This window comes from Artibeus jamaicensis, unplaced genomic scaffold, assembly GCF_021234435.1.
Source record: "Artibeus jamaicensis isolate MK-2021 breed Jamaican fruit bat unplaced genomic scaffold, CSHL_Jam_final scaffold_916, whole genome shotgun sequence".
Taxonomy (NCBI): Eukaryota; Metazoa; Chordata; class Mammalia; order Chiroptera; family Phyllostomidae; genus Artibeus; species Artibeus jamaicensis.
In genome coordinates this window covers 13,553,253-13,580,860 of record NW_026522059.1, presented here as the reverse complement: position 1 = coordinate 13,580,860, position 27,608 = coordinate 13,553,253, and the positions used below count along the sequence as shown (strand labels likewise).

Below are 27,608 nucleotides of genomic sequence, written 5' to 3'. Positions count from 1 at the left end.
TACTTACTCAGTCCTTCCTTTATATAGAAGTTCCTGCTTCTTCTCTTACTCAGTCTCTTTCAGTTACTCAATAGTTCTCTCAAAAAAAATTTTTACAGTGCTTTCTCTTTCTACCTAGTCTTGGATCCACTAAATATTACGTAAAGAAGTCCTTGATTTCACTACCATAATTTAGACTTTAAAAAACAACTCATCAAGGTAATGAGAAAGTAATTCAAGGGCTTCATGTATTCTTAAGAGATCACCTCTACAACATTATTTAAATAATGATGCCTTAATGATTTATTCTTTCACTTTTAGATTCTCATTAAATGATATAAGGGTCATACACACTACCCCCTTGCACTTGAGAATTCCTCTGGAGAACAGGATTTGTGAAAGCTGGTCTCTTCTCTGGCCTGTTTTGGGAGGATCCCGCGGAAGTTCCCATCTCCCATGTCTGGAGCAGCCCTCCTGAAGAAAACCTGGAAACCCCTGAAGCCTTGACCACCAAGGCGCAGACTCCAGACCCCACAAAAGTACATCCCTCTAGAACGGGCAGAGGCTGATACTCTGTAACTTACAAGGCGGGAAGAGGAATCCGTAAGACAGCTGTTTATCATTTTTGTAGGCCAAACAGCTCTGACTGAAACTCGGGGAAACACGAACATCGGGCCGGACACAGTTGGTCAAGTGCTCAGGGATGCCAGAGACCTCGGCCTGCATGGTGAGTCAGAGGCGCTCAGTAACGTCATCGCAGGGAGAGCCTCAAAGCAACAGTGAACTACCAAAACCAGACCGTTCTGTTACAGCGGGAATCAAAACCCCTCTAGCTTTTACTATAGCTCATATTTTTGATCTTCTGGACTCCTTAAAAAATAAAAAAGGACCTGTTTTTAAATACAGTAAGCCAGTGATATTCAAACGCTTAACGTTTTAGCAACAGAACTCCTTTGATAAAGTCTTAAGTAAAACAATATATAAAGCAGGTGTCCCACTGTTGAAATAATTAACAGGATGTCAGAGAAGCACTTAAAAAACAACATCTGGGACATAATAGAGACTTGCTCTCTACAAAAAGAAAAACTGCATAAACACACTGCATGTCCCACAGTGCACAAACATGCACACAGTTCAAATTAGCAAGGAGCTGTGTGTGGGGTGGTGGGAGGATTCATTTGTATTGAGAAATTAAAAACATATTCTCAACTGCCAAATAAATGTTTCTAATTCCTGATACCAATGTATCTCCTCTTCATCAAAACTGAAACTCCACAATCAAACTCTTATGAAAAAGCAAACAGGATGCAGCCCTGACTGGTGTGGCTCAGTGGATTGAGCGCCAGCCTGCAAACCAAAGGATCACAGTTTGATTCCCAGTCAGAGCACATGCCTGGGTTACAGGCCAGGTCCCCAGTAGGGGGCGCATGAGAGGCAATGACACATTGATGATGCTCTCCCTCTCTTTCTTCCTCCCTTTCTCTCTAAAAATAAATGAATACATAAATCTTTTAAAAAGAAAACCAGGATGTGATAGTGGAAGAAGCTGTATGTGTTTGGGAACAGAATGTGAGTATATGGGAGCTCTGTCTCATTTCCACTCCATTTTTGCTATAAGCCTAAAGCTGTTCTAAAAAATAAAATCTATTAAAGCAAACAAATCTTAGTGACTCTTGAGCTACTGGGCAATAACAAGCAGAGTGGGGAAAAAACTAAAATAATTAGCTTGCCCCCTTTGATATCTAACATTTTACCATAAAGTTATTAGAATGTTGCATAAAGACTTGTTCGAAATATCTTGCAATACATTCAACACAGGATTTTTTTCATCAGAAACAATGAAAATCTTTTCTAAGACAAAATTCTGTTATGCAAGCAATCATTATATGAATGCAAAAGAATGTGATCCCATGAAGAGGTTCCTAAAACCCCGTTTTCTCAATGACCTGTTTGGAAACAGTGTATGACGTCCAGAGAGGCATTTGGAATATCTCACTGTAACCGCTTTCAAAATCCGTGTGATATAAGATATCATATCGAGTCCGGTAAAGCACTGCAGGCCGTCCATAGAGGAGGTGTCGTTCTAGGAGAGAAAAAATAAACTGCATTAAACACAAATTAAACTTTACATCAAATGTTAAAGAAACATTGGGAGAGGGTCCAGTTCTCCAAAATATGCTGGTTTACTTATTAATGATGCAGAGCTCCTTCTCCTTAATTCAATCAAGTTAGTTTTCCTAACACTTCTGTGGTGTATCTGATCACCTAAGCATGGGTCAAGGCTCACAATGATCAAAACTATGTTGCAAATGTTATACTTATTTTAATGCTTTCTTTTCAGCTGTAAAGAGTTCTAATCTATAGAGGAAGGAAACGTGGTTAGCAAATTTTGAAACGATTCTGCTGAACAAGCAGCTGGTAGGATCGTTTCTTGTGGAATTCATTCACTGGGCCCCCTGCAAAGGTTCATCAAATCCACAGTGATTTAATTAAAAGGAAGGCGCCCTTTGATCATTAGTTGCGAACAGCAACTCAAATATGCATTATTTCAGCATACGCGGTGAGTAGTAATGAGCATTTAAAGTAAGCAGCTTTGTCACGTGGAGGAAAACACTTCGGGTAAGAACTTAAAGAAACATGTAGAGATAAAATCTGTGAGCATTCCAGAGCATCCTTTAAATCCAGAAGAGGGAGTCCACCGGTTACCGATGAACTCTGATAAGGCCCCAGAATGTAAATTCAGAACTCCAAGGGAAAGCTCTTCTGTTAGAGAAAAAAAAAAAAAAGATCTGAAATCTCACTTTTGTAGGACAAAGAGATAGGCATTTAGTGTGCCAACTTTCATTCCACACCCACAGTAACTGCCTGGAGCTTGATCTGCCCCGTTTGGATGGGCTAAAGTCAGAACTTCCATAGATTCTTGGAAATTGGGGTCTTACAGACCAAAATATTTAAAGATTGAGGTATTGAGTTTTAGGCAATTCACAATTCCCTAAGTGATCATCAAAAAATATTTATGATTATATTTATTACAGAAAATCAGCTCTGGCAATCCCTTATTAAATTATTTATACATGTTGCTTTAATTAGAGTATTACCCATCTATGCAGTGACAGAGGAAACTCTCCGTAGAACACTTTGTGAGACCTTCCCCAAGTAGAACTGCTGATTTGAGGCAAAGTGGTCTGCAGTGTCACGGCACGAGCCTGTTCCGGGTGGCGTGGTTTCGGCACTGCACTGGATGTGCAAGCCTGGACACTAAGCTGCCAAATTCAGGGACCCACCTCTTAGAACACAATGTGATAATATTGTACAGGTAAAATTTAAGGGACAAAAAAAATAGCCAGCAAATCATAACAGTAGCACTTGGGGGCAGTGAACCAAGTCAGACGTTCCTTCAAAATTCAAACCAAACCTTTTCTAGGTTCAAAATTTCCATTAATGTTTTCCTTGTTTTCATGTTTGTTGCCTCTGAATTTCCTGGTTTCAGCTGGAAGCAGAAGTATCAGAACTCTTTGAGATGCCATTCTCTTATCTTTTGCATATTAATGCTCACCAAACAAACACATTCCACCAGATGCCAGTGCAAACCTTGCCTGCAGTCCGCTCCATTGAGCGGTCACATTTCTCTCTGCAACACCCCTCCAAACAACAGTTTTGGACAATCGATAGACTCCACCAGCTCAGGCTCCCTCTCCAGCCTTCCTCTTTTATTGGCATTTCTCAACATAACACCCCATTCCAAGAGGGCTGATTTATTTATAATACTCAGCTCATGAGCATTAGGAACTCCATACATTTATACATGTGATTGCCTTTCTCTCTACCAAGAGTAACTTCACCAATCCTGTCACCTACCTTCCTTCACATTTTTCATTGTTCCACCCCCCCATTAAACATTTACTGAGTACCTTCTTTGTGCCAGATATTGGGCAATAGGAGAAAGACACTAGGCAGAGATCATTAATATGCAGCTCTTGCCTTCAAAATGCTCATAGTTCAAGGCGAGGGACCAAGATGGCACACTGTATCAGGGAGCACAGAGCATGACGAATGTCGCAGATGAGGGTGAGGTGGCATCAGTACTGCCCTCACAGAACACGGAAGCTGAGCCAGGTGGACACCATGTCCCTGTTTCTACCTGCTGCTCTGGCATAATTGTCAATCGTGCCTCTTTTCACACCCAAAAGTGGGTGACAGATAATATGGTCACATAGCTCAGCCCTCGTAAAAGAGACATGAGGAGGAGAAGGAAAGAGGGGACAAAAGGGGAGGAAGCATCTTAAGATTCACTTTCTCCTGAAAGATTTCCCCAGTGCAGCTTCTCCATCTCTAGTCACTTCTGCTCTGCATGTAAAAAGACTGAATTTTCTTCAGAAATGTGTGCTTCCAAGCTTCTAAGCCATGCACAGGTGGCACATGATGAAAGCACAAATGTACCGTGCAGACTGACTTTTCTCCGTCATAGACGGGGCATACATGGAGTGAAGAAATAACAATGGAGCCGTTTCAGCAGACAGTTTTCTAAAATCTAACCAAGGCCCCCAACTGACCCAAAGGCTCTCCTTGGGTCTCCCTGAAGCATCGTCATTTCGTCTATGAAAGAGATGAAATAATCTTTGCAGTAAGAAATACAAACTTTAGAATCCAGGATCCAAAATTAGAGTTTTCCTTTTCCAGTTTATCAGAGTATCAAAGAACCAGAGTCATGGTCACAGCTGGACTCTGTCACTCTTTATGACATCTTGGGCAAGACAACTTTTGTGCTTCTGCTTAGCAAATATCCCTAACCTGAGTCATGGAGAATGTACCTGAATCTCGGTCTGTGGACACATAAACTCTTCATCTTGGGACCTGGAGACAAGCCTAGAGCCTCTGCTTCCGAAATATGTTGGTCATGATTTCTTGATAGGGACCTCATATAGTCCATGTCTCCCCAGGTTGGGTTCCTACTCCATAAAATTCTGGACAGAGCCTTCACTCCACAGCCCAGTTCCCTGTTTACATCAGTCTCTGGCATTGCTGGTCCATGCCAAGGTTCTCCCCCAGATACCACACTGGGCAAAACACTGAGTCAAGTCTTTTTTAAGTGGCGTGGACTTCCCCGGCGCCCATTCTCCTTGTCGTCCACGATTTGGCCACCCAGACTTGAGTCTGTATTTCTCCACCCTCCTCAGCATCCTGACTCATGGTCCCACAGATGAGCTGGCCGATTTGAGAGCCACATGAAAATGTCTCCTTTTTGTTTTTTTAACAATGCTCATTCCCACAATCATGTTCTCTTACATTTAACCACAAAATCTCTACCCAAGATCTTTCTTTTTCCTACCTCTGTTCTCCTCCTTTGGCTTGCAAGTGCCTGTGGTCATTTACTATTGTGTCATAATCCTTGGGGATTAGATTCAATGCCTCTATTTGTGTCCACTTCTTTCTTAGCTTAACACTTGAAACACTATGCTGTGATTCATCAACGGGCTAAATCTCAATAAAATATTTACAATAAGAACAGAGATTTTCATCAGTTTTTTGCACCATCGTCTCTCTACTTCCAACAACATCAAGCACGTACTAGCTTCTTGATAAACATTTGTTGAATAAATATCTATTTAGTAAACATTTGTTGAATGTTTGTTTTATTTTTTTAAATAAACGGTGTAAATATTTATAGCAATAAATGTTTTTATAATTATAAAGAACAAGCTTTCTAATATGACCTGCCAAATACAACCCCAAGAGATAGACCAAGCAGATCATTATGATCATGTTCACTGAACTGAAGAGAAATGGGAGGTTCGTGATTCGTATAAGATAATTCAGCTATATTGCAACACCCAGAGTCTAGGCCTCCATCCTCCCGGCTCATTATTCCTCCCCTTAGCATTCTGAGCAGTCTCCGGTTGGATGCTGACTGCTGGGTTATTCTAATGGAGGGAAAATCACAAAGAAGACCCAGCTACTCCTGGGTCCAAGTTCTGCCGGACTCACACTTTCTGAAACATGACTGAGGATGGCAACAGGTCGCAAAGCGTCTGGCACTTCAGAAACAACTTCCAAATTCTTATCTGCACTGACATAGTCTCTTTGTCCAACCCTTAGAATAAGAGGGATGTTTCATTTCATAAGAAGGAAAGTATAGGGCGTTTGGTGTCACGCAGAACTAGAGGCAAAGCTCAGCTCTTGACCGCTCTGGGATTCTCAAACTTTCTCTCCCCAAGTCTCATATTTCACGGAGGCATTGCACATTTGGAGACAAACATGGAAAGCCAGTCTTGACCCAAAGTAGCTATAGTTATAGTAGTTATAGGGGTAGCGTTTTATTTAAGAAATATTGGTGGGTAGAGGTTATTAAAATTCAATCTCTATTTCATCCTGTTCACCTTAAATCCTACTACAAATTATAAGCAATCATACTAGATTTTTATTTCCTCCAAGTCTTCCCTAAAACACACATAAGAATTCACACATAGGAACATCTTAGCACAAGTAACATCTTCAGCACAGCCAAAGTCTCCAGAAATAACAAAATCTAAGAAACATTCCAGAATTGAAAAGAATGACAGAGGAGAGTCCCTGTCTAGTCATATTCAGTCTGTACTTCAAAGTTAACAAGAACTACTAGTGTTTAAGTCACTTTTCTCATCCAAATGAATTTTTATTGTGTGACGAAGGGCCAAACATATATAGGCGTTAGAATGATTTTCAATTCCCCCTTTCACAAAGATAATAGTGGATGTCAACCTGACTAAGAAAATATAAAACATTTTTATACCAATGTAAATACAGAAAAGCTAAGATGAAAATAAATAGTGCAATTATTCTCACAGTGAAGATTATACCTGGCTCGCACGCCAGAATTGCTTGCTATGAGAGATTTTAAATTTCCATTTTGTTCATTCATTCATCCATCAATTCAATGTGTCAAAGAAATGAGTTTTCATTGCACAGTAAGTTTGCCAAGACATTAAGCCCATGAGAGTCAGAAACAATACCCATGGAATGAAGATGCAAAGCCACATACCCAGAAGTTTCAAGGCTTTAGTAAGCAGTTTAGATCACTATTTTTGAATAGTATACATATTTGCTCTTCTTCATTTTAGTAAAGGACTTGATTCTATAACAGTTTAAATATTTATAGCAAAATATTTACAGCAAAATACTGTCTAAGGTTCATGTAATAGACCTTTTTTTGTTACTTTAAGTACAACTCCTGGGTTGTTTCACTGCTGTTATGCCCAGTTTTTTACACGTGTGTTTTGTACATATGTATGAGTGTTTTATGGCCTATGACATTAAGATAGTCACATATAAATGCTACAAATGGAATGTGCACAGCACATAGTTTATTCTAAAAAAAATCAGCTACCTATCGGTATGTTTAAAAATCTGGAATAAAAATAACAGAACTTTATATTCGTATAGAACTTTAGGTCTGAAAAATGCTGAATAGCCTAAATATATAGCCAGGGATATCCAGAAAGGGGAAGCAACACACGCCTGAACCCCCACACACAGTGACTCGGGGTCATAAAGTTGAGCAGATATTAGTACCTGAGGGAGGGACTGGATTTATGACCCAGGGAACACCATAATGACCTGAAAGAACTCTGATCAAGAAAATGTCTCCTTGCACCTGAAGAAATGACTCAGGTAGGGTCCTTAAGGAGGCAGACAAAGACCAAGAGACAGAGAGATGGAAGGAGACCAGAGAAGAAATGCTGAGGTTCATACGTATTCCAGACATTAAACAAGGACATGCTTTGCATGTACTAAGGCAGTGAAATATAATTATTTTTATTTTATGAGTAGTTTTAAAATCTCTCTTGTGTCATTAAAGGCTATCCCAATAGGCCGTGAACAGACCATGGTGATGTGCTATCAGGATCTTCCCCTAATATTTTCCGTCCCCAATGTGACATCATATCTAGGGGATACAGCTGACAGAACCAGATGTTTCAGAGAAATCTATACCCATCCTAGGGTGATAATTCAACAAACACCCATGAGGGTCAATGTCCATGACAGTATATGAATTTTAAGTTTCAGTGATATAAAATCATCTTGAAATAAGACACTTGGGTTCACTTTTAAGCGGAGAGTAGACATCCTTTCTTTGTATAAATCACTACCAATAGGGAGGCTGGCTACGAAAGGCTGACTCACCTAGAAGACGCCTCTTATTTTCACGTTCTGAAGTGTGAGACTACTGTTCACGCTGACTTGTGAAAATGGTTTTGCCACACCGCCACCAACAAACTAAATGCAGATTCTTTTTCCCCCAGAAGGAAATGTTTTAGTGCCACAAAGAGCCAGAGCTTGAATCAGCATAACTATGGGAGTCAATTCAAAATTATCATAATTCCCTGATCCATCAGTGACTTTCAGAAGAGGAACATCTCAGTATATTTGAAAAATTCAAATCGAGCCTCTGCGCCCCTGGACCCTGGCAATATTCCAATGTTACTAGTTCTAACAATACTTTAGTCCTCTAGAGGTTAGATGTCAAACATTTCAGATCACTTCTAGAGTTCGTGAAGGATTTGTGTACCTTCCACCAACCAAGTCCTGTCTTCAAAGCTGTGTTCATCCAATTACATGTCAAAGAGCCTGTGTGTTCTACGATCAAAGAAAGAAGGTGGGGGGTGGGCGATGCAGAAAGGGAAGAAGAAAGAAGACAAAGATCTTTATAAAGAGGGAAAATAAGTAAATAAAATCTTCTACTGGTTTCCTTAACCTTTACTTAATCAGATTGGAAACAGCACATGCGATAAACAGAACCATGTGTAAGCTAATAACTCAAGCACTGCTCTTGGGAGAAATTGACTCTGTGCCTCTTTACTGCGTGACGGGCTGCTGTGCTTGAGATCTGTGTACTTTTTAATATACTTTTAGTCATTCCCTTGCTGTTACAAGAGACTACCCCATCTACTGTAATAAATTGGACCAGTGCACTTCCCTCCTCTTCCAATTTCTTCTAATTTTCTGGAATTTCAAAACCAGATAAAAGAGCTTGTGGTGTAGAGGCATTACTGTCTTGAATTATTACTTCCGCCCACTGCCATATGACTTACAGGGCAGTGTCCCTGTCCAAAGGACAAAGTTCCCTACTCCATTGTTTTCATGTACCCTGCTTTTGCCAGTGAGCTGTGAAGTTAACAAATGCCTCATAAAAGCCGAAGCCTTGAGGCCCATCACACGGTTCTGCCATTGCTCCTTCCCTCCACAGGTTCCAGCAAAGGGCTGCTCCTGCCCAGAGACCAGAATAATGAGCACACATGAGGCAGAGCCACACACAGCCTATTGCCGTCAGCACACTGAAACGTGAGCAAAAAATGCACCTTTCTTGGTATAAAACACTGAAGTACATATTTATCTCAAGCATGTGAAAGTTGACTCATCCACACAGTACTGCACATAAAATAAGAGAGTAAGTTAATAAGTTAAGGCGCAAGATGGTCCTTGTGTGAAAAGCGAGTTCTGATTGGGTTCCTTCTGTCCATCTCTGCCCACACAGTACACATGCTGACTGTCCATGTAACTGAGCTATGGGGTGGGTACCAGCTGCTATTACTTATAATTGTGACCTGTAGTCCCTTCACAGAAGTACCCGTCCACACCTTAATGTGCGACCCGTCAGCCGCACAACTGGATGTTTGTTTTTCAAAGGGCTTAAAAGTTACTAGGAAAACAAATGGGATGGAATTTGTCTATCACATAGCAGGCATCTGTGTACATAGAATAAACCAATACTCTTTGCCAGATGTATATTGAAACTATTTTTGCCATCCAAAATCTGAATTTTAAAAAATATTGTGCTTACACTATGAAGAAAATAAGTCTCTTTGTAACTAAAAAACAAAACTTTTCTGATTGCTTTCTCCATCAGCCCCTTACCTTCGGTAGACCCTTTTACATGAAGGCGTTTGTTGAGTTCATCCAATTTGTTCTTCATGTTTGAAACCAGAAAAAGAAAGAGAAAAGAAAGCAAATTAGAAATGTCCTTCTGTCCTGTACCCTTAGTAGCCTGCTAAATTCAAAACAAGATCTTAAATGCTGTCAATATTATAAACTCTGCAGAGGAATCACTGTTTTATCTCAAACTGACATCCACTTCCTAGTGGTTCCATGGTTCTTTAATCTTTCTGTGACTTTGTTTCTTTTTCTAAAAACCGAGTAATCATGGTATCAACCTCCCATGCTGGTAATGATGATTATTTGGGCACATATAGGTAAATTAATTAGAACAGCACCTCAACATTTCAGGGTGATCCCCAGGTACATTAACGTGATTTCTTAACAAATTTATGGAATAACTTTTTCCAAAGTTGAAAAGGTAATAACTCAGCAACTCTGTCGTTCACTGTATATCCTGGAGACGTATCTAGAATACATATACAAGAAGACATTTGCATCCTGGCTGGTGTGGCTCAGTAGATTAAGTACCAACCTGCAAACCAAATGGTTGCCAGTTCGATTCCCAGTCAGGGCACATGCCTGGGTTGTGGGCCAGGTCCCCAGTTGGGGGTGTGTGATAGGCAACCACACACTGATATTTTTCTCCCTCTCTTTCTCCCTCACTTCTCCTCTCTTGAAAAATAAATAAATAAACTCCTTAAAAAAAGAAGACGACATTTGCAATAATGTCTCTTGTAGCAGTCTCTTGCAGGAGCTAACAATTGGGAATTACCAAATGTTCTCAAATGACAAAATGAACAACTATGATATATTTTTTCAGTTAAATATTAACCACTGAAAGTAAAAGTGAATGAGCTAAAACTTTATGCATTAACATGCATAAATCTCAAAAAACATGATAATGAACAAAATGAGTTCAGGACACATTTAATTTAATAGCACATAAAAATTATAATATGCAAAACTATACTGTAGGTTATTTTAGGGAACTATAGTAAAGATTAGTTAATACATCAGTTAAGACATATAGGTGTATAGGATAGAAGTATAGAGCCCCCATGATAAGTATACACTGTATTCAGGATACTAGTTCCTTTGGAACAGAGAGGAAGAAGCACAGTTGGGGGCAGAGAAGGTACTCATGGAGTTTTCACGGAATCTGTTGTTTTCTTTCTCATGATGTGTGTTTTGAGGCGGTCATTTTATTAATCCCTATACTTTTTTGTTATGTGTGGGGGTTTTGTTTGTTTTTGTTTTCTTTTGTAAGAAAAGGAAGGTAGTCTTTTGGAGAAACCCACAGACAAAATAAAGACAATCCATTATTCCTCTAACATAGCCACAATATGTCTTGTTCTCTAGAAGAACAATAATTCAGAAAACAAGATACGACTAATAGATTCCTCTAAGATTCTCTTTGGAATCCACTTTGAAAACCACTTCCTGTTGACTTTGGCAATGCAAATTCTCCAGCTGAGGTCTGAGAGTAATTGCCCTCATTGGCTCTTGTCAGGAGCAAAAGTAAGAAGGACAAGAAAGGGAGGTTGGGGATGAAGGGCAAACTGAATTCCTCCAGTGGTGGGCTTCCCAAACTGTAGTTCCCAGGCCCCTAATAATTCCGGAAGGCAGCAATGGTAGGGAATGGGGATAGGACACCAGAAGAACTATTTTACATTTCTCAAAGGTATAATAGAACAATCACTGGTTTACCCACAATAAAACCACACATACAAAAATAATCTATTTCTTTGCTTTGTGTTGGAATCACATCAACTCAGTGTGGTAATACCATTATTTTTTGTGGTCAGAAGCGCTAATTGGCAACTCTAAAGGTCTTTGATGGACAAATTATTGCTTAACACAAGTAGTTGGTTTGGAATTCAAAACTGCACAAACAGAATGTGCTGGGTAGCCCCTGTGTGCACAGCCCCACCCCACCCCCACCCTCACCTGTGCCATACTCTTCCCTACTCACTCTGTTCCCTAAGCAACTGACCTCTCAGAACAGCATCAAAATAAGCAAAAGCACAAGCTTGCTCTCAGGCTTCCTCCTGGGTTTCACCAATAGGAGGCACCAGGGAGTGAAACGAAAGACAACAGGGGGTGTTTACTCCTCCAGCTTCCTCCCTGCAAAGTTATGGTGTATTGGCTGCACCTATCTACCAAACTCTACAGGTCCTACCTACATACCTCTCCATTTTCTCATAACTGCTCCCTCCCGTTATCTTTTAGGCTTAGGACCGTTCCCGTGTAGCCCCATGGTGCATCACCATCCCTCCGTGACATCCTCCTACCCTGCTCAGCCTGCATTAATAGTCCTCTCATTAAACATGATTGAAACAATCCCTTTAAACTCCCTTTAAAAAGCTCTCCTGCACGGGCCATCTGTTTCCTATTGGGACCATGACTGATAAACACACCATCCAGGTTGAAAAAAGGAAAGAGTCTTTGGTTGGGAATTCTGAACCCACAAAATAACATCACAAATTCTGCTTTCTGCCCATCAGTTTCTATACCTGAACTATCCATCATGGTAGTCACAAGCCACATATGGCTCTTTCAACATAAATGATGAAATTAGACAAAATTAAAGACTCCGTTCTAAATGCTCAAAAAAGCCACATCCGGCCAGTGGTTACTGTTCTGGACAGCACACATGCCGCCCATTTACAGATGACAGGAAGTTCCAGTGGGCAACGCTGCTTTATACCCAACAACCTCTTCCGGGAAAAACGTCAAGATTGTTTTTACCTTTGGCTCTACCTTATCGTCACAGGTGCAGCCCAGGTCAAAATCAGACTGAAGGTACATGATCCCGGGGTAACTGGGCCTGGTGACGTCCTCTGGCATGGTGGGCCTGAAGGTGTTGGTACGCAGCAGGTGATTCAGGCTTCCGTGAGTCCCATTGTTAGGAGCTGGCTTCAATCCCAGGAGATCTGAGGAGAAGAAAAAGATGCTACGTGGTTTGTAAATGTTTCTCGATAAGATGTGTCAAGAGCCAAAACCATCCACCTCCTGAGGGTCTGAAACCTCCGAACACAAACCAGAACTGGAGAAAACCGACTTCAGAGAGCAGGCGCTCCCTTCTTCCCCCCTGAAGCTCTCCAGCCTGACCACGTCTCACCACAGTTTTCTGAAGCAGCACTGGCGTTGCTTGCTCATGGAGAGACAGCCCCAAAGAGAAAAAAGTGAAGGGACCCCAAGGCTCTCGGTGTCATCGGTGCCTTTCTGCTTCTCGGTGAAACTCTGCAGCCCAAACTTTGAAACGAGCCTTATAATCAATAAATAACCCCTGGCCTGCCCTCTAATGCACTCCCCAGAAGTATGGGGACGAGAGGAGGCTTTGGCCCTGTGCCTTGAAGTGCCGCTGTGAAATGAACAGGCTGATTTCATAGCCAGTGAACGGTTGCCAAGCAGGCCCACAGTGACTGGCCTACGCTGAGAGGCAGGGCAGGGGAGAGCTAGCGGCCAAGATGGGAAAAGAACCCAGGGGACCCGACTTTCAGACTCCCCCTCTAACCACCAGACTGGCACTCCCTGACTAAATAGGAAAAGTTGTCCTCATTCAGCAACGAGCAGTTCAAGGAAGAAAAATAATTAGGAACACATAAATAGCTGGCCAGGATGCGAGCTGGCAGAATTTTAACAGGACTGCCAAACGAGAGATGGAGGTAGGAGAAAGCTCTGTGCCGAACTCTTGCTTCACCCGGTCTCTGACCGGTGGTGTCGAACTGCAATGCTGTATTGGATCAGCCGCAGGCTGCCAACAGCAACACCACGAAAACTCCTCATCAGTCAGCTGGTGGAGGAAGACAAAGAATCCATAGAAGGGAATGATATGCTGTTCTTCGAACCAATCGGCAAGTTACAATATTATTTTGTTTGCAGGGGAATGAGGTGGTCCCAGAACTAAGACACCTCATTTCTTTCTCTGACATCAAGAAAGTTCATATGGTAAGTCAAGACTGGTGTTTCATTGGTATTGATTAATAAGTGGACTTACCACACATAACGTTGTAAAGTTCAATGTTTTCAAATGGAGGTACCTTCGTCTTGTACTTAAACGTTGGGCCATAACCTACGAAAACAGTCTTCCAAAGATAAGAAAACATAAACAAATTAGACACTGCTAATACTCTGTATATCCCTTCCCCTGTTTGTGAATATGGTGTAGCTTCACTCACACCACCATTGTCCACCCCTGAGATCCACAAAAACATGTTCTCAATCCTCATACCTGCATGCTGTTGACCTTGTTATCAAATCCATGGTCTCCCTGGAAAAAACACTTTCCTGATGGTTTCTTATAAACATCCAAAGGTTTCCTACATCAAAACAATTGGGTAATCAGTCAGGATTTCACGTGCAATCACTGTGATAAAGAGCCAATTTCAGCACTCGAAGAATCTCTAAGAAGAAGTTTCACAAGCATATTTGTTTCTATTTTAAATACATCAGTCCTGCGGAGATGAAAAGGTGATGCTGTTCATTTCTCCCAAGTGCCTTTGCTTTAACAATGAGCCCAGGGCAAACGAGGACCTCTAAACAGAAGTCAGGGTGCCCTCCCTGTACCTTGTGCCTGCGTGAAAAAAAGCACCAATCATAGGCAGGTTCTGTCTGCCTGTGAGCTTCAGCTCCGTGATCATAAGGTTCTCCACTCTGGGACCACATCTGTGAGTTCACTGCTGTATATCCCTCCCTGGGCTCAATGCCAAACACATAGTGGCACCTTTGAAATTCATGATGTTTAATCAATGAATGGAGATCTGTGTTCTATAAAAATGTTGCATACAACTTTACCTATGATATAAAACAACTAAAGATTACAACTGAGTGGTAAGCTTAACAGAAATAGTGACATATCTAACAAAAACCCAGCCTCACCCAGATAATTATCTCAATAAGAAATAGAAAATAGCAACCTCTCTCTACACATCAATACCACTTGACCTTCTTTGTGACAAAAAGATGCCTTTTGTGTAAGTGTTATGTGGCACTTTTCCAAAAACTTTCACGTGTATTAATACAAATATTTCCTAAGTATCTATAGTGTATATCACATGGAAGTAAAGTGCTTGGGGAAAGATAAAGAAATTAATAATTAGGGTACTCACCCTTAGGAAAAGTAATTTCAGCTTGAGTGAATACAATATGCACATATAATAATCCAACCATGCAGGAGTTCAAAAGATTTACTGCTTATTAAAATCTCTGGCTTTGGCCTATGCTCATTTGCTCAACTATCATCATCTTTCATTTCCTTTCCCCTCTACAACCAGGGTGATTTGATATGAACCTACCAGCTGCACCAAATATGCTTTCTCAGACATCAGTCAGCCTGCAGAGGACACAGTCGGCCACGCTGTCTGGTCATGCCTTTGTAACTTTTCCACGAGGGCTCCCCATGTCTGTTCTCAGTGATTTCAATAACTTCTGCCCTTCCTACATCTCTGTCCCTAACCCTACACATGTGACTCTGTGTGCCCCCCAACAACAGCAGGACATTTAGGTGTTTGTCATGTATCTCTTCGTGTGCTCTGCACTAACAAGTTCCTAGAGCATGGACGTTTTCTCATTCTTTTCTCTCCCTTGAAAACTCATCAAAGTACCTCGCTACAGTGCGTCTAGAAGCTGTTTGGGTATCACTACATGTGGATGCTGCACATTCCCTTAAGGGGAAGTCAGAATAAGGGTGAGTGAGTGCTGGGGGAAGTGGTTAGAAGGGGGCTAAATGGTAATGGAAAAATACAATAAAGATTGCATTTTTAAAAAGAGCAAGTGGGGAGGGGCTGCTGCCAGGACTGGGTGAGAATGGATAAACTTAAAAAATGATCAACTCTTTGGAAGGGATTGGAGCTTCCAGAGGGTGATTCTACCAAAAATGCAAGGGCGAGAAACAGTCTCTTTGACACTGGAGTCTTCTGTAGTTCAAGAAAAGATAAACAGTGACATTTAATGCCACATGAAGCATGCCCACAGTTAACAGAGGTGTTAAAGATGAGCAATGTTTTCTCAGCTCCTCTATAAACACTGCTACGGGCTACGTCTCATTAACTGAAAGCAGTTCCAGTGGCAGACCAGTGCCCTAGTCACACTTCAGACTCAAGTAGGAAGAACAGAGGCTAGGATGTAAATTCAGAAATCGAATAGGAGAGAGACCCAGACAGACACCGAGATGCCGAGACACAGAAAACAGAAATGCATTGTCTCAGCGCTGTTTATCTAGCACACAAAACCTTCAGGAACAGTGACATTTCCAACCGAGATTTCTTCTTATAATAGCCGAGGACCTTAGAGGCATGCCAGGTGCCAAAGAGCTGGTTACGAAGATGACAGGCAGGGCCGGCCAATCCCACGTTACCTTGCAACATGCCACCTGCGCTCCACCAACAAATGGATGTCTTCGATTCTCCTGTTGTTGGCATAGTGCAAACGTTTGGGGAGGTGCTGTTTCATGTAAGGCTTAAAGTGCTGATCTGGTTTTTTACACTGAAATATAAATGGGAATTGGACTTCAGATGGAGTGTCTTCGGGGGGGAGGGGGGGAACTTCGATAGTCTCTAGAAAGCTGAAGGAAGTCTTAAGCCAAAAGTTGTGAGGGAGTAAATGGAATTTGTTACCCCCATCAAACAGGTTCAAAGAGGATTAGATAACTTTGGAGATGGGAGGTTAGTGGAGGGGAGGAAGGAATTTTTAAGATAAATTCCTGACCCATGTGACCATCACTTGGAGCCATTCGAGCCCCAAGGTCTTTCCCAACAGCTTTGAGTCAAGGGGTGGGACGGAGGAAGGGAAGGCAGGAGAACACATGTTTGGGCCGAAGTGATTACATCCTCATGTGCTTTTACGGTCTCTGTCCTGGGCGGGGGAGTGATGGAACAGGGTGGCAGGCAGATCTGGTTCGCAGAGAGTAAGGATTTGTTTAATCCTCAACAAATACTTTTCAGTGCTAACGGAAAGATCAAATACTGTCAGTTTGTATCACTGCCAAGGCCATTAGGGAGCTGCGGCTGTCTCCAGGCCAGGAGTTTTGAAAGCTCTCGGGGGAACAAATACACAGGATGCAGGGCAATGGGGAAACCGCTCCTCCCGCCCTGCGGGGGAGGTGGGCACAGGAGATGAGCCCGTGGAAGCTGCTCTAGGGGCAGAAGCCTGGTGACTGGTGGTACTCACCGTGAGATTAGCAATAATGGCTTTAGGGTCATCTGTCCAAAGAGAGGAGAAAAATTTCAAAAGAGATGACAATAATCAATGCAAGAAATCATTTTTGCAGCAAGAGACTCCATTTTTCCTTTTTTTTTAAGTCCCTCTCGGAAGGCCCTGGCGTTAGTTTTGTTTAAAATATATTTAAATCGTGTGTGGGTACTTACTATTTCGGTAAGTGAAAAGCAGTTAAATAAGTGGAACAATTTATATGGCGACTGTCCCTGCTGCAGCTCAGGGTCCTCTGCTGAGAGGGAACTCCTCCTTGCACAGCACCACCATACCGCTACCCAAATTGCTTCTCTAACCTGCGCCAAACGGTCCAACGTGGTCTCTCTGGAGCCTGGATTTAGTTTATTGGCAACTTAACATCAGGAACTAAACTGGGCATTTGGGGCTTTTCATGTAACTTCCTATGTATCTGTAGATCCTTGAAACAAGTTATCATCTACTTCAAAATGAATGTCTAATCCATTGAGTTATGTTTTCTAAAGGCAGTTTTGTTTCCTTGGCAATATCACCGGTCTAATTACATAGGTAGCTGCCCCTTCCAGCCACAGACACGCACATGTGCGCACCTCCTTTATTTTCACTACCAGCAAACAAAGGATATTTTGGTCAATACTCCAAACTAGCTAAAAGCAAAACTATGTAAATGATGGCTGTGTATAAACTGCGGACAGGATTATATTATCTGAAGGTCCCTTTTGGGGGACACAGGGAGAAAAAGGAGATTGTAGGTTGGTTGGACTTTGTTTTGTTTGCAAAAAAAATTGCTTTAGCATGTTATTATAGAATCAGCAGAAAGGACAGTGGAGTTCAGAAGAGATACCAACTGTCACGGTGCAGCCCTCCCGGGAATAGAAATACCAGTGACACAGGTCATGTCTGTGTCATTTCCTGCGGGATCTCAGGGCCTGTGCATAGTAGGCACTCGCTCGGTAAACATTTGTTAATGAGTATAAATAAATATTTGTTGCAAATGCACTAATAAGCCTGCCTTGTGGTATGAGCACCCACAATTTAAGGACAATTTTTAGAAGCTTAGTTCTAAAGCTACGAAATCCAAAGTTAAATGTGGCCATGCTACCTCAATGGCAGTTCAGTTTTACTTGCATATTTTCATGGAAAGCAAATGAGTACAGTTTCATGCCACGTAACAAGGTTTCCATCAACGATGGACCGCATCTACGACAGTGGTACCCCAAGTAGCCTGGGTGTGCGGGGGCTGAGCCGTTGAGGCCTGCGTGAGCGCACTCCATGATGTCTGCACGATGGTGAAATCGCCTAACGATGCCAATTTCAGAATGTCTCCTTGTTGTGAAGCCACGCGTGACTAATCACGGGAGTAATAATAGTTTACCCAGACTGTGTCCACCCCACGTGCGCTGTCTGTTGGAGCTTTGCAGACACTCTCTCTCTGGTCATTCACAACGACTCTGGGAGGCAGGTGCTGGAATCCTCACTAAGTCAGCAGGCGTTTAGGAGGTGGAGGGACTAACACACAGGGACCCTCATATGGACTGAGCAAGCTATGGACCTCTTCACTCTGTGGCCTCCTGAACCGCTGCCCTCGACAGAATGGGAGAAAGTTCATGCTCCTCAATCGTGAAGGAAAACAAAGAGCCTGGAAGTACCAAATGCCTGAGTCCTCGTTTGGGACCCCAATCTGTCAGTTCTGAAGTACGGGGTCCTCTCCTGCTAACACCTCTCACGGCGTGTGAGCGGAAGAGGCCCCCAGCACAGGAGTGGTTATGAGTCAGAGACTCTGGGTTTACATTTTCGCCCTGCCATTGACTAGCTGTCGTACTCAGTTTCTTCACCTCCCTCTGAGCCTTGACCGCTACTGTCTGGAAAAGGTGACGGCAGGGGTCACGCGGGACCATGAGGAGGATGAAATAAGATGGTGTATGTGCCTAGCTAAAACGGAGGTGCCGCCAGGACATCATCGTCACAGCTAACATTCACCTGGCTATACTACGTGCTGAACTCTAACCTAAGGAATAGGTATCTCTCATTTATTCTTCCCGACAACCCTTATTTGATGGACAAGGAAACTGTTGGACAAGGAGAGTGTCGAAGTAGCTTTCCCAAGGTCACAGAGTGAGCACCTGGTGGATCAGGGAGTTGGGTCCAGACATCCTGTCACCACCGTCTGCGCTTGTAACTGCCCACTCCGATGTTTCTCACAACATGAGATCACATGCACAAATAATCACATAACGATTCGGTAGTTATGATTTCTTCCCCGCAAAACAACCTCCCCGTTACTTTGACTGTGGTCTGAGGCATCTTTCAAAGTAGAGATGATCTTTCTTGCCTGAGTCCTAAAATGCAAAAACTAACTCCAGAAGTAGCTTGGTGACTTGCATCCTTGGAAAGGGCCTGTCTGTCTCCAGTGATCAGAGAAGGGGGGCGGGGGGCGTGAGGGACAGAAAGGACATAAAAAAGAGAAGGCAGAAACACTGATGTTTTGATTTCACAATGGTGCCTGGAGCTGACCTTGGAATGACTCCCATTTGTGTTGACTCAGGCATGAAGTTTGGGAAAATCTTAACTTTCCAAAGCTTGATGCTTGGTGCCAGTGGTTTCTTATTTTCAAGGCTAAAAACTCTAAAAGCATTTTTTCCCCAAAATGCAGCCTGTCTCCAATAAAGCTATAGGCTTCTCAGAAGCTAGATGGGCAGCCCTTACAACATCTTGGTCCATAAATTTAAGTTCTTGTCAGTGGCATCTCGTAACCTGAATGTGTAGAACTTAAGTGCTAAGATTATTCTTGTTTCTAATCTTTTGAAGCAGCTACTGCTTCCCACCGGCTTGATCACTTCTCCTCCTGGGTGCTGTCAATTACTTTTATTAAGATGAAGAGTCTCCTTCAACCAGACTTGGAGGAATGTTTAGGGTCTGAATGTGGTTTGCTAACCCTGGCATGAACTCCCTAGCTTTAGCTAAAGAGCCAGGCTGAACCTCTTGTTGAAAAGTCCTTCTCTTGTAAACGGAAGTCATGGTTTTATACACATGCCTCAAAGGAAGTATATTTTCTCCATGATAAAAACAAGAACAAATATTTATATAATGCTTCCATGTTCCAGGAACCACTCTAAGTAATATACAAGGATTCATCCTCACAACAACCATAAGCAGTAGCTGTTTTTATCAATCCCATTTTTCAGAATGCAAAACTGAGGCTTAGAGTTTAAATGGCTTACTCACGGTGGCTCAGCTAAGAAGCTGCTGAGCTACGATTTTGAGCCAAGCATTCAGAGAAGCATGAGAGAACAAGCCTGTACCTACTCTAGAATACTACCACTGGAACAACTTAGTACTTTAAGAATCGACTTACATTTAGCATTATTACTAAATTTGGAGCGAATTCTTCCTAGAGTTCCAGGCACTAATGTAATGTCGTCCACATTTGTCAGGTAATTGCTTAAAAACTCAGTTCTCTCACAAGTGACATCTTCCATTCCTATGGGGAGGGGAGAAAAAAGGATTTTCAGAGGATCTTAAAATTAAAATCTTAACACAGCTACTAAAGATAACAGCCAGACATCTCTTCCATTAGTTTTTCACAGCTTCATGCAAGGATGTCTCTCTTTGGAGATTTCTTAATTGGACGTTACATTTTTTGATGCTTCTTTATATGCTCTTTTCACCAGACTTTGATTTAATATTATCTTGCAGCCCTAGAAAATGAAAAAGGCATCCTCTCTATTATTATTTTGTCCTTCAGCAAGAACAGCAAAACAAAGGAAGTAAGCACCATTTTTTAAAATTTATTTTCACAGTAATTATGAAAAAGATCTATTTTTTTCCAGCTGGGGGTGGTCAAGTAATTGAAAGACACAGTTGCATGTCTCTCTTACAAAATGGCACTTCCCCAGCTCTCTCTCTCTGTCTAATGCATCTCCCGACTTGAGTACATAATCACCAGTCCTCGCTCCGGCTTCACTGGTGGCCTTGGATGTTACTGACAGAACAATACTGGCAACAGGAGACGGGAAAGAAAAATGTCAGCCCCTGTGACCACCCAAACTGGAAAACAGAATGGCACTGAAAACAAGCTGTAAACAATGTCATCAGTCAAAACCAAAAGCTGGCAACTTAACAACAACAAAAAAAGTCTAGGTAGGGGATTTTTCAACCAACAAATCTCCCTCTTGACCCAAGATTTGGTTCCTGCCCCCTACAAGAAAAATGTCTTGATCAATGTTTAAAATGAATAAATAAAAGCAAAAACAAGCTCAGGTTTTATAATCAGGCCCTGACAGCTGCTAGGGACCTTTATTGTCGTTCGGAATTTATGAGCTGACATGGAACAATACATTAAAGCTTCGAAGGTTTAATGTATTGCTGTACACAGTCCAATAGGTGAATATTCGCTAAGAGTGGAAAATAAGGGATTCTATAAACTATGTCCTAAGGTTTGGGAATAAAACATTATAGCCCAGAGTGTCCTGGATCTAGTAAAATTCAAATGATCACCTTCTGGGACCCCAGATCCAGGCCCTTTTGTTTTTATAAACAGATTGAAATGAAGACAGAAAAAAACATATGCATATCTCAACATAGTACAAGGGTTCTATATTTTGCTTTTTAACATTTTTTAAACATTCAGGAAGAAAAATACAAACAATAAACAGCTACTCTGCTCTCATACAATGTTAACCCAGGACAGGGAGGTTTACAAACACATATGAAGAGAAGACTGGAAGGCTCTTCTATTAGTTCCACTTCTAGGAAGTCACTTACACCAACCTAACAGTGAACCAACCCTCTTGCTTTTGAAGACCAGAGGTAAAGTACTTCTGAAGCATCATCACCCTTCACCCTCCAGAGCCATTCCATGTAGGAGGAGTTAGTGCTCTTGGTCTACAGATGAAAAGGCAGAGACTTGGAGAAGTCACCCAACGGATGCCACGTCCAATGGTCCTTAAGTGGTACAGTGCAATGTGAATTCCAGCGGAACTCACTCGAGCCTGGGGTCTGAAATATGAGACCACACTGCCTTTTAAGTAAGAGGTGCTGTGGCTTCCCAAAACCAGAGCAATCTGCTCATCTCAGAAGCCTACACACTGGCAAGACAAGGTGTTAATAGATCTGAGATTTACATTCCTCCAGCATGTAACTCATTGAGACCCATTTACATCTTAGACATGGGGCTCCCAAATGTAACTAAAAGTGCTTGATACTTCTGGGCAACTTCAGTTGAATCAACTGTGCCCCATGCGCCAGTCTCTGTCCTATCTGAAGCTCTTCAAATGTGTGGAGTATGACTTTGCAGAGGGTCACATTTAGTCCCTACAAAAAATCCAGTCAGTCCCACAGCTTTTTTTTTTTTTTCTGGAAGAAAATGTCAGGCCTAGAGCAGAGCTTTGACATGGGAAATTTGCCTGTCATTCATTCTTAACAGAACTGTCAAAGAGTCAACCAATGTTCCTCTTCCAAACACCCTCCTAGAGGAGAGCAGCCCCATATTCCAGGGTCGCTATTTCAGTTGGAAGGTTCTGGAATACAAGAGGCACTCTGCAGAGCTCAGTCGGAGCACTTGTGAAATCAGGATGCCCTCTGAAGACCCCCTTCAGCCAGCCCTATCATCATATAATGTTCATGACATTCTGGATCACCTCAAGAATGGGGTCATGCATTTTTCTACTTTGTACAGTGATTTAGAAAACCTACGTCCTAAACTGCTCCTTCCTCTCTTTCAACTGTCTTCTCTACTAAACGAAAGTGGAGTCCTCTGGTTTTTGTCTTGAATTCCTTCAGTGGATGCAGGGGAATCGTTCTACTCACATGCCTCTTCTTGGACAAGAATCCTATGTCTCGCTTCCTTATCATGTTTAGATTTATTTTTTAGCCTCGTAAACCCAGTGGGCTCCTTTCAGGGATGTGGCTCTCAGGGATGAGGTCTTATCATCTCATAACTCACATTCACAGAGGACGCTATTCATAGAACAAGCAAATCATCTGCCACATGTTAATAAGAGACAGATTTCTGTAGGAAGCCTTTTCCTACAAAGTCTAGGAAGATACAGGAAGTCCCTGATTTTTGGTCACAGTGAACTCAGGGTCACCCCAGGTCATCTCATGGTGTGGCATCATGGTTTGCTACCTTTCCCCATCCTGAAAAATAGAGACAGATGAAGAACCCAGCCTGGGATTCTGAGGGGAGAGGTGCCTCCCTTTCCTCAGAACCATCAGAAACCGTGTCTACACATCTCTCCGATCATTAGCTAAGAAGAAACAAAGCTCTACCATGGTCTCCAACGAAGATGACGTTCACGCAGCGATGCAGCTTCAGTTGTTTCAGTCCATCCATTAACTGCCCCACTGTTTTGTCAATTTCCCTCAGAGGATTTGTCATCTGGAAAAAGGAGCACATTAGACCCTGCGAGGTTTTTTATTTTTCTTTCAGTTTCTCATAGATCTTCTCCTCCTAGGACATTCTGGAAAGAAAACTTCAGGCCGAGAGGCAGAGCTTTGTCTAGGGAGATTTGCCTGCCATTCTGAATGGAAATCTGGGGTAAGCACATTTATTTGTATTCTTCCAGAAGGATAAAATCTCTCCTCATCCAACTCCTTCCAAGACACATTGATATTAAATATAAAAGAAAGATTAAAGGCAATTCTGTTTCTGGAGATAAAAATGGCCTTTCTAAAATGTAACAATGTCCTTTAAACCCCCAAATTTTGAGAGCAGAAAGTCAGGTGGATTGTTTAAGTCTATTGTTTCCTGAGTGAAGTCACACTAGGCTTTGAATCACAGTGAGAAGATTTAGGCTTTGAAACACAGCAAGAAAAGAGAGACTAAGTGAATCAAAAACAAATTCTGAGCTTAAAGGTAACCTTCACTGGATGCTAAATGAGAACACAGTGCAATCCATCTAATGTTCCAAATAACTGTCAATGGTTGGGAATAACGGATTCCCTCAGAAGAGGCTGAGAACCTCTTCTGAGAAAAAGCTACTGCTTCTCACTTTCGTCCCTTTGAAGCTGATTGTAAGTGAAATAAGAATCTATAAGAGTCCTAACAAACAGAAGCGAACCACTAATCTTGTTCTAGAAGATTCCTTATTCAGTTTAAGAAAAATAAAACAAAACAAAAACTTAGTTCTCTGAAGAGAACATTCCCAAAGCCTAAGAAACATAATCCATCTCTTATTTTCTTGTTTCAAATGGAAGCATCTAACAGCATGAATGCTTTCACATACCGGAGACCTGCCCTTCGCTTTCATCTCTGTAATGGAAAGATTTTTAAGAAACATCTCATTGGACAAAGACCTGACAGTGCTTTGGAGGAATTTCACAATTTAGCTACAACTAGATACATGCACCCAAGATGACTCAAATAAGAATGGAACGGATCAAGACCTCGTTTTTCATTCCGACACATAATATTATCTCCCACTAGCATCTTCTCAGATGACTTAAGACCTTTCCTCCTATCACATCATCAGTAAAGTCAGTGGCAAGCTTGATTTTCTTCATGGCAGAGTCAGTATTTAAAATTCTGTCCCAAGGCAGAAGTCGTAAGTACAAGTGTCAGAACGTTGCCTGTAGCATAATCTGAAGGGAGTATTTGCTTCTAGAAAACCTTGCTCTCCTCTAAGACCCTTGGCAGGATGAAGAAATACTAAACACACGACACAGATCAACCCTTGACAAGGACTTATTTTCCTTTACTAAACAAGAAAACTTAGCTAAATTCCTGAGCCCACTGCTGTCAATTCAGACCATCATGAATGCGATAGTGCCTGCCAGGTACGTGAAGGTTTTGAGATTATTAACCTGTAGGTTATGGATATACCACAACGACCAAGCATTACTCATTATCTCTGCATGTAACACACACACGACTCTATCTGCCCATTACTTCCTCTTTCTATAACCTAAAAGCCTTTCCAGAATTCTGAAGTTACAGACCACAAATCTAAGGCAATTTTCTATTGAGCTTTAATCTACAAGATTCCCCGAGCTACGTTGCTGGGTTGTTTTCAAGAACCAAGGCTACAAACCAACCATTGTAACAAATTCTGTGACTAAGGGCAAACAAAGCCAGGAGTGGCCTCCTTCACATTCACTCAAGCCTAACTGTGAATACTAGTTTGGAGGCAACTAACTCTAAAGAAAGTAGAAGGCTCTGTTTTCCTGCCTTACTGAAAGCCCAAGAGGTCTTTAAATTGGTGTTAACCTCTGCAGTACCAGCTTCTTCTGGACTCAAAGCCAAGGAAGAGGCACCAGAGTTTTTCTGAAACGTCATTAGCTGAGTTTCAAGCCAAGACACTGACGGAAACCTTCAACTCAGACTTGCCCGCCACAAAGCTTTGGAACAATAGATAAACTTACTTTGTCCTGACGAGTTTCCACGGCATAATGATCCATCCTATGTAATTTTCTTCTTCTTTTCTTTGGAGGAGCAACTGGTCTTTCCTGTCTCCTCTTAGGGGCAACCTTCCTCTTAGGTCTCTTAGCCGGAGTAAGAGGTGAGCCATAACTACTCTCCTGTACTGGCGGATAGAGATGTCTGGACTCAGAAGTCGTCCGTCCCTCTGGGTCAGATAATAAAGCTCACACTTTGCCATCGGGCGTCAGCAGAGTCTTAGTTAGAGAAACTAAGTCTCCTTAAATGAGAAAAAGTTGGCATGAGGGCTTATTCAGGGGTCTCTATAGAGAGAAGCCCCCAAGATGGATCTTGGTGCTGCTGTCATGGCCTCCTCACTGAGAACAGGAATAGAATTGCAGAGAATCGAGTCACGTCTGATTCTTTTGTCTGAGGAGCCTGCTGACACAGGTGGACTCGGAATTCTGCATGTTCAACCTCCTGCACTAGGGAGAGAGGGGTCCTTGCTTAGGAAACGCCCTCCATTGAAAAATTACTAGCTGAAAACTAAATAGAAAACTAGCCACACGTTCATTTCAAGGGGACAGCAGTTCCAATTCAGAATCTGAGCAGTATCTGTTCACACCGCCAGCTAGAGCAGAGAACTGTCACCTTTTATTGGCAAGAAACAGGACAAGTTTTAAAACCAAGGAGAGAAGAAAACATAAATACTAAACAATTCTCCTTGGTCACGAATGTACTTCCATGAATCAGGACTTTCGGCAGCAAAGAAAACTTGTCACTGATAACTTAGGTTTCCGGTACAAAGACACTCTAAGCCATGAGATAATCATAAGCAGAACTGTCTTTTTTAAAAAATTATATTGTAAAATTGGGTAAAGTGCAAAAAAAAAGTATCCATATCTCTCCATCTTAGTACCCATATCACGAAAGAGTCTGCTTACACTCTTTCTATCAGAAACCCCAGGGTTTTTTTGCGGGGGGGGGGGGGGCAGGTGGGAAGCATGGCAGTCCTATGCATCTTATCTTGAAAATCTAGGAAATGGTCAAGGCCAACATAAGGAAGATAACCTTCCGGAACTTCCCAAACGCTGGAGAAAACCAGGCCCCTGATTTGCTGATGGTGCAAAGGTGAATTGAAGCAGCAAGCTCTGCTGTCTACCTAGCTGATTTCTCCCGGTGGGACTGTCCAGAGAATCATTCAGAGGCAGGGAGGGGCAGAAGCAGGCACAATGTTAGTGTATCCACAAAAGAGGCTGCCTGCCATGCGATCTCACTGTCTCCAGAGCAAGCGACTGCAAAGGCACTTCCATTTCTGTCTCATCCTCTCTCTCCGGCAGAGAGACTGAAAGACACAGCCCCACAGACTCTGGTTGGGTTTGGTGTTGTTGTTTTTTCCCAATGCTTCTAGTTTTAGGCAGTTCTCCATGAGAAGAAAGGCACAAGGAAAAAAAAAGGTTCCCCATTTCATGGTCACTGAATACATTCAGCGAGAGCTCAAGTCTGCCCATCAGATACCGGCCATTTTGCAAGAGACCTCAACATCCCGAAGACCCTGAAGGCTGCGGCCCTTCCCATTGCAGCGGGGTTAGAGGAGCAGCAGGAGAAACAGGATTTAGTCAAAATGAGGGTTCATCCACTGATTATACGGCATGTATTTCCTTCTTCAAATGTTAGAGGAACCCGGAAGCTAAGTCTTCACTGACCAGCCATACTTAGTCTGACTTGAGAAGTTTAGCCTGAGGTTATTAAGAGGATGGGAAGGACAGGGGCAAATGCCCCTGCTTTTCGAAAGGATATTTTGCCATCAGAAGGTAGTCACTAGCCAGCCAAAGCTCTGCCTCCAGGCCTGGATGAGCAGCCGAACGAAGGGTCACAGAGAAAGCATAGAAGGTCAAAGAGAAAAAGATTGCGCCAATAATCAAAAGCAAGCATATTTCTGGACATTCACCATTACACTATGAAACCAGGAGCAAATACACCATTTCTTGCAACTCTCAGCCCAAGTTTTGGTCATCTAATTGAATAGCCAGCCTTTGACAATTGTCCTAAAAAAAAAAAGTACGCTCAAATATTAAGCAAGAAAGTACAAACTTCAACTGTGTTGTAGCACACAGCACTTTGCTGAATCGTTTCAATGAAATTTCAAATACAAGATGTTTTCTCATTCAGC

At 42.2% G+C, this 27,608-nt stretch overlaps 1 protein-coding gene across 5 annotated transcripts in view; it reads right to left on the bottom strand.

The window, feature by feature from the left end:
* Positions 1 to 27,608, bottom strand: part of ENPP2 (ectonucleotide pyrophosphatase/phosphodiesterase 2) — a 100,938-nt gene that overhangs the window by 10,796 nt on the left and 62,534 nt on the right. For 4 of the 5 annotated variants that reach the window (XM_053661003.1, XM_053661004.1, XM_053661006.1 and 1 more), the window contains 10 exons: positions 23,350 to 23,458; positions 20,435 to 20,560; positions 17,062 to 17,093; positions 16,250 to 16,377; positions 14,126 to 14,213; positions 13,892 to 13,979; positions 12,640 to 12,824; positions 9,871 to 9,922; positions 1,926 to 2,062; positions 564 to 699 (listed from right to left, as the gene is read on the bottom strand). In XM_053661003.1, the coding sequence (XP_053516978.1) occupies positions 564 to 699; positions 1,926 to 2,062; positions 9,871 to 9,922; positions 12,640 to 12,824; positions 13,892 to 13,979; positions 14,126 to 14,213; positions 16,250 to 16,377; positions 17,062 to 17,093; positions 20,435 to 20,560; positions 23,350 to 23,458 (1,081 nt within the window). Of the gene's footprint in view, positions 1 to 563; positions 700 to 1,925; positions 2,063 to 9,870; positions 9,923 to 12,639; positions 12,825 to 13,891; positions 13,980 to 14,125; positions 14,214 to 16,249; positions 16,378 to 17,061; positions 17,094 to 20,434; positions 20,561 to 23,349; positions 23,459 to 25,440; positions 25,597 to 27,608 lie in introns of all 5 variants that reach the window. The other variant, XM_053661007.1, reaches the window with a different exon arrangement.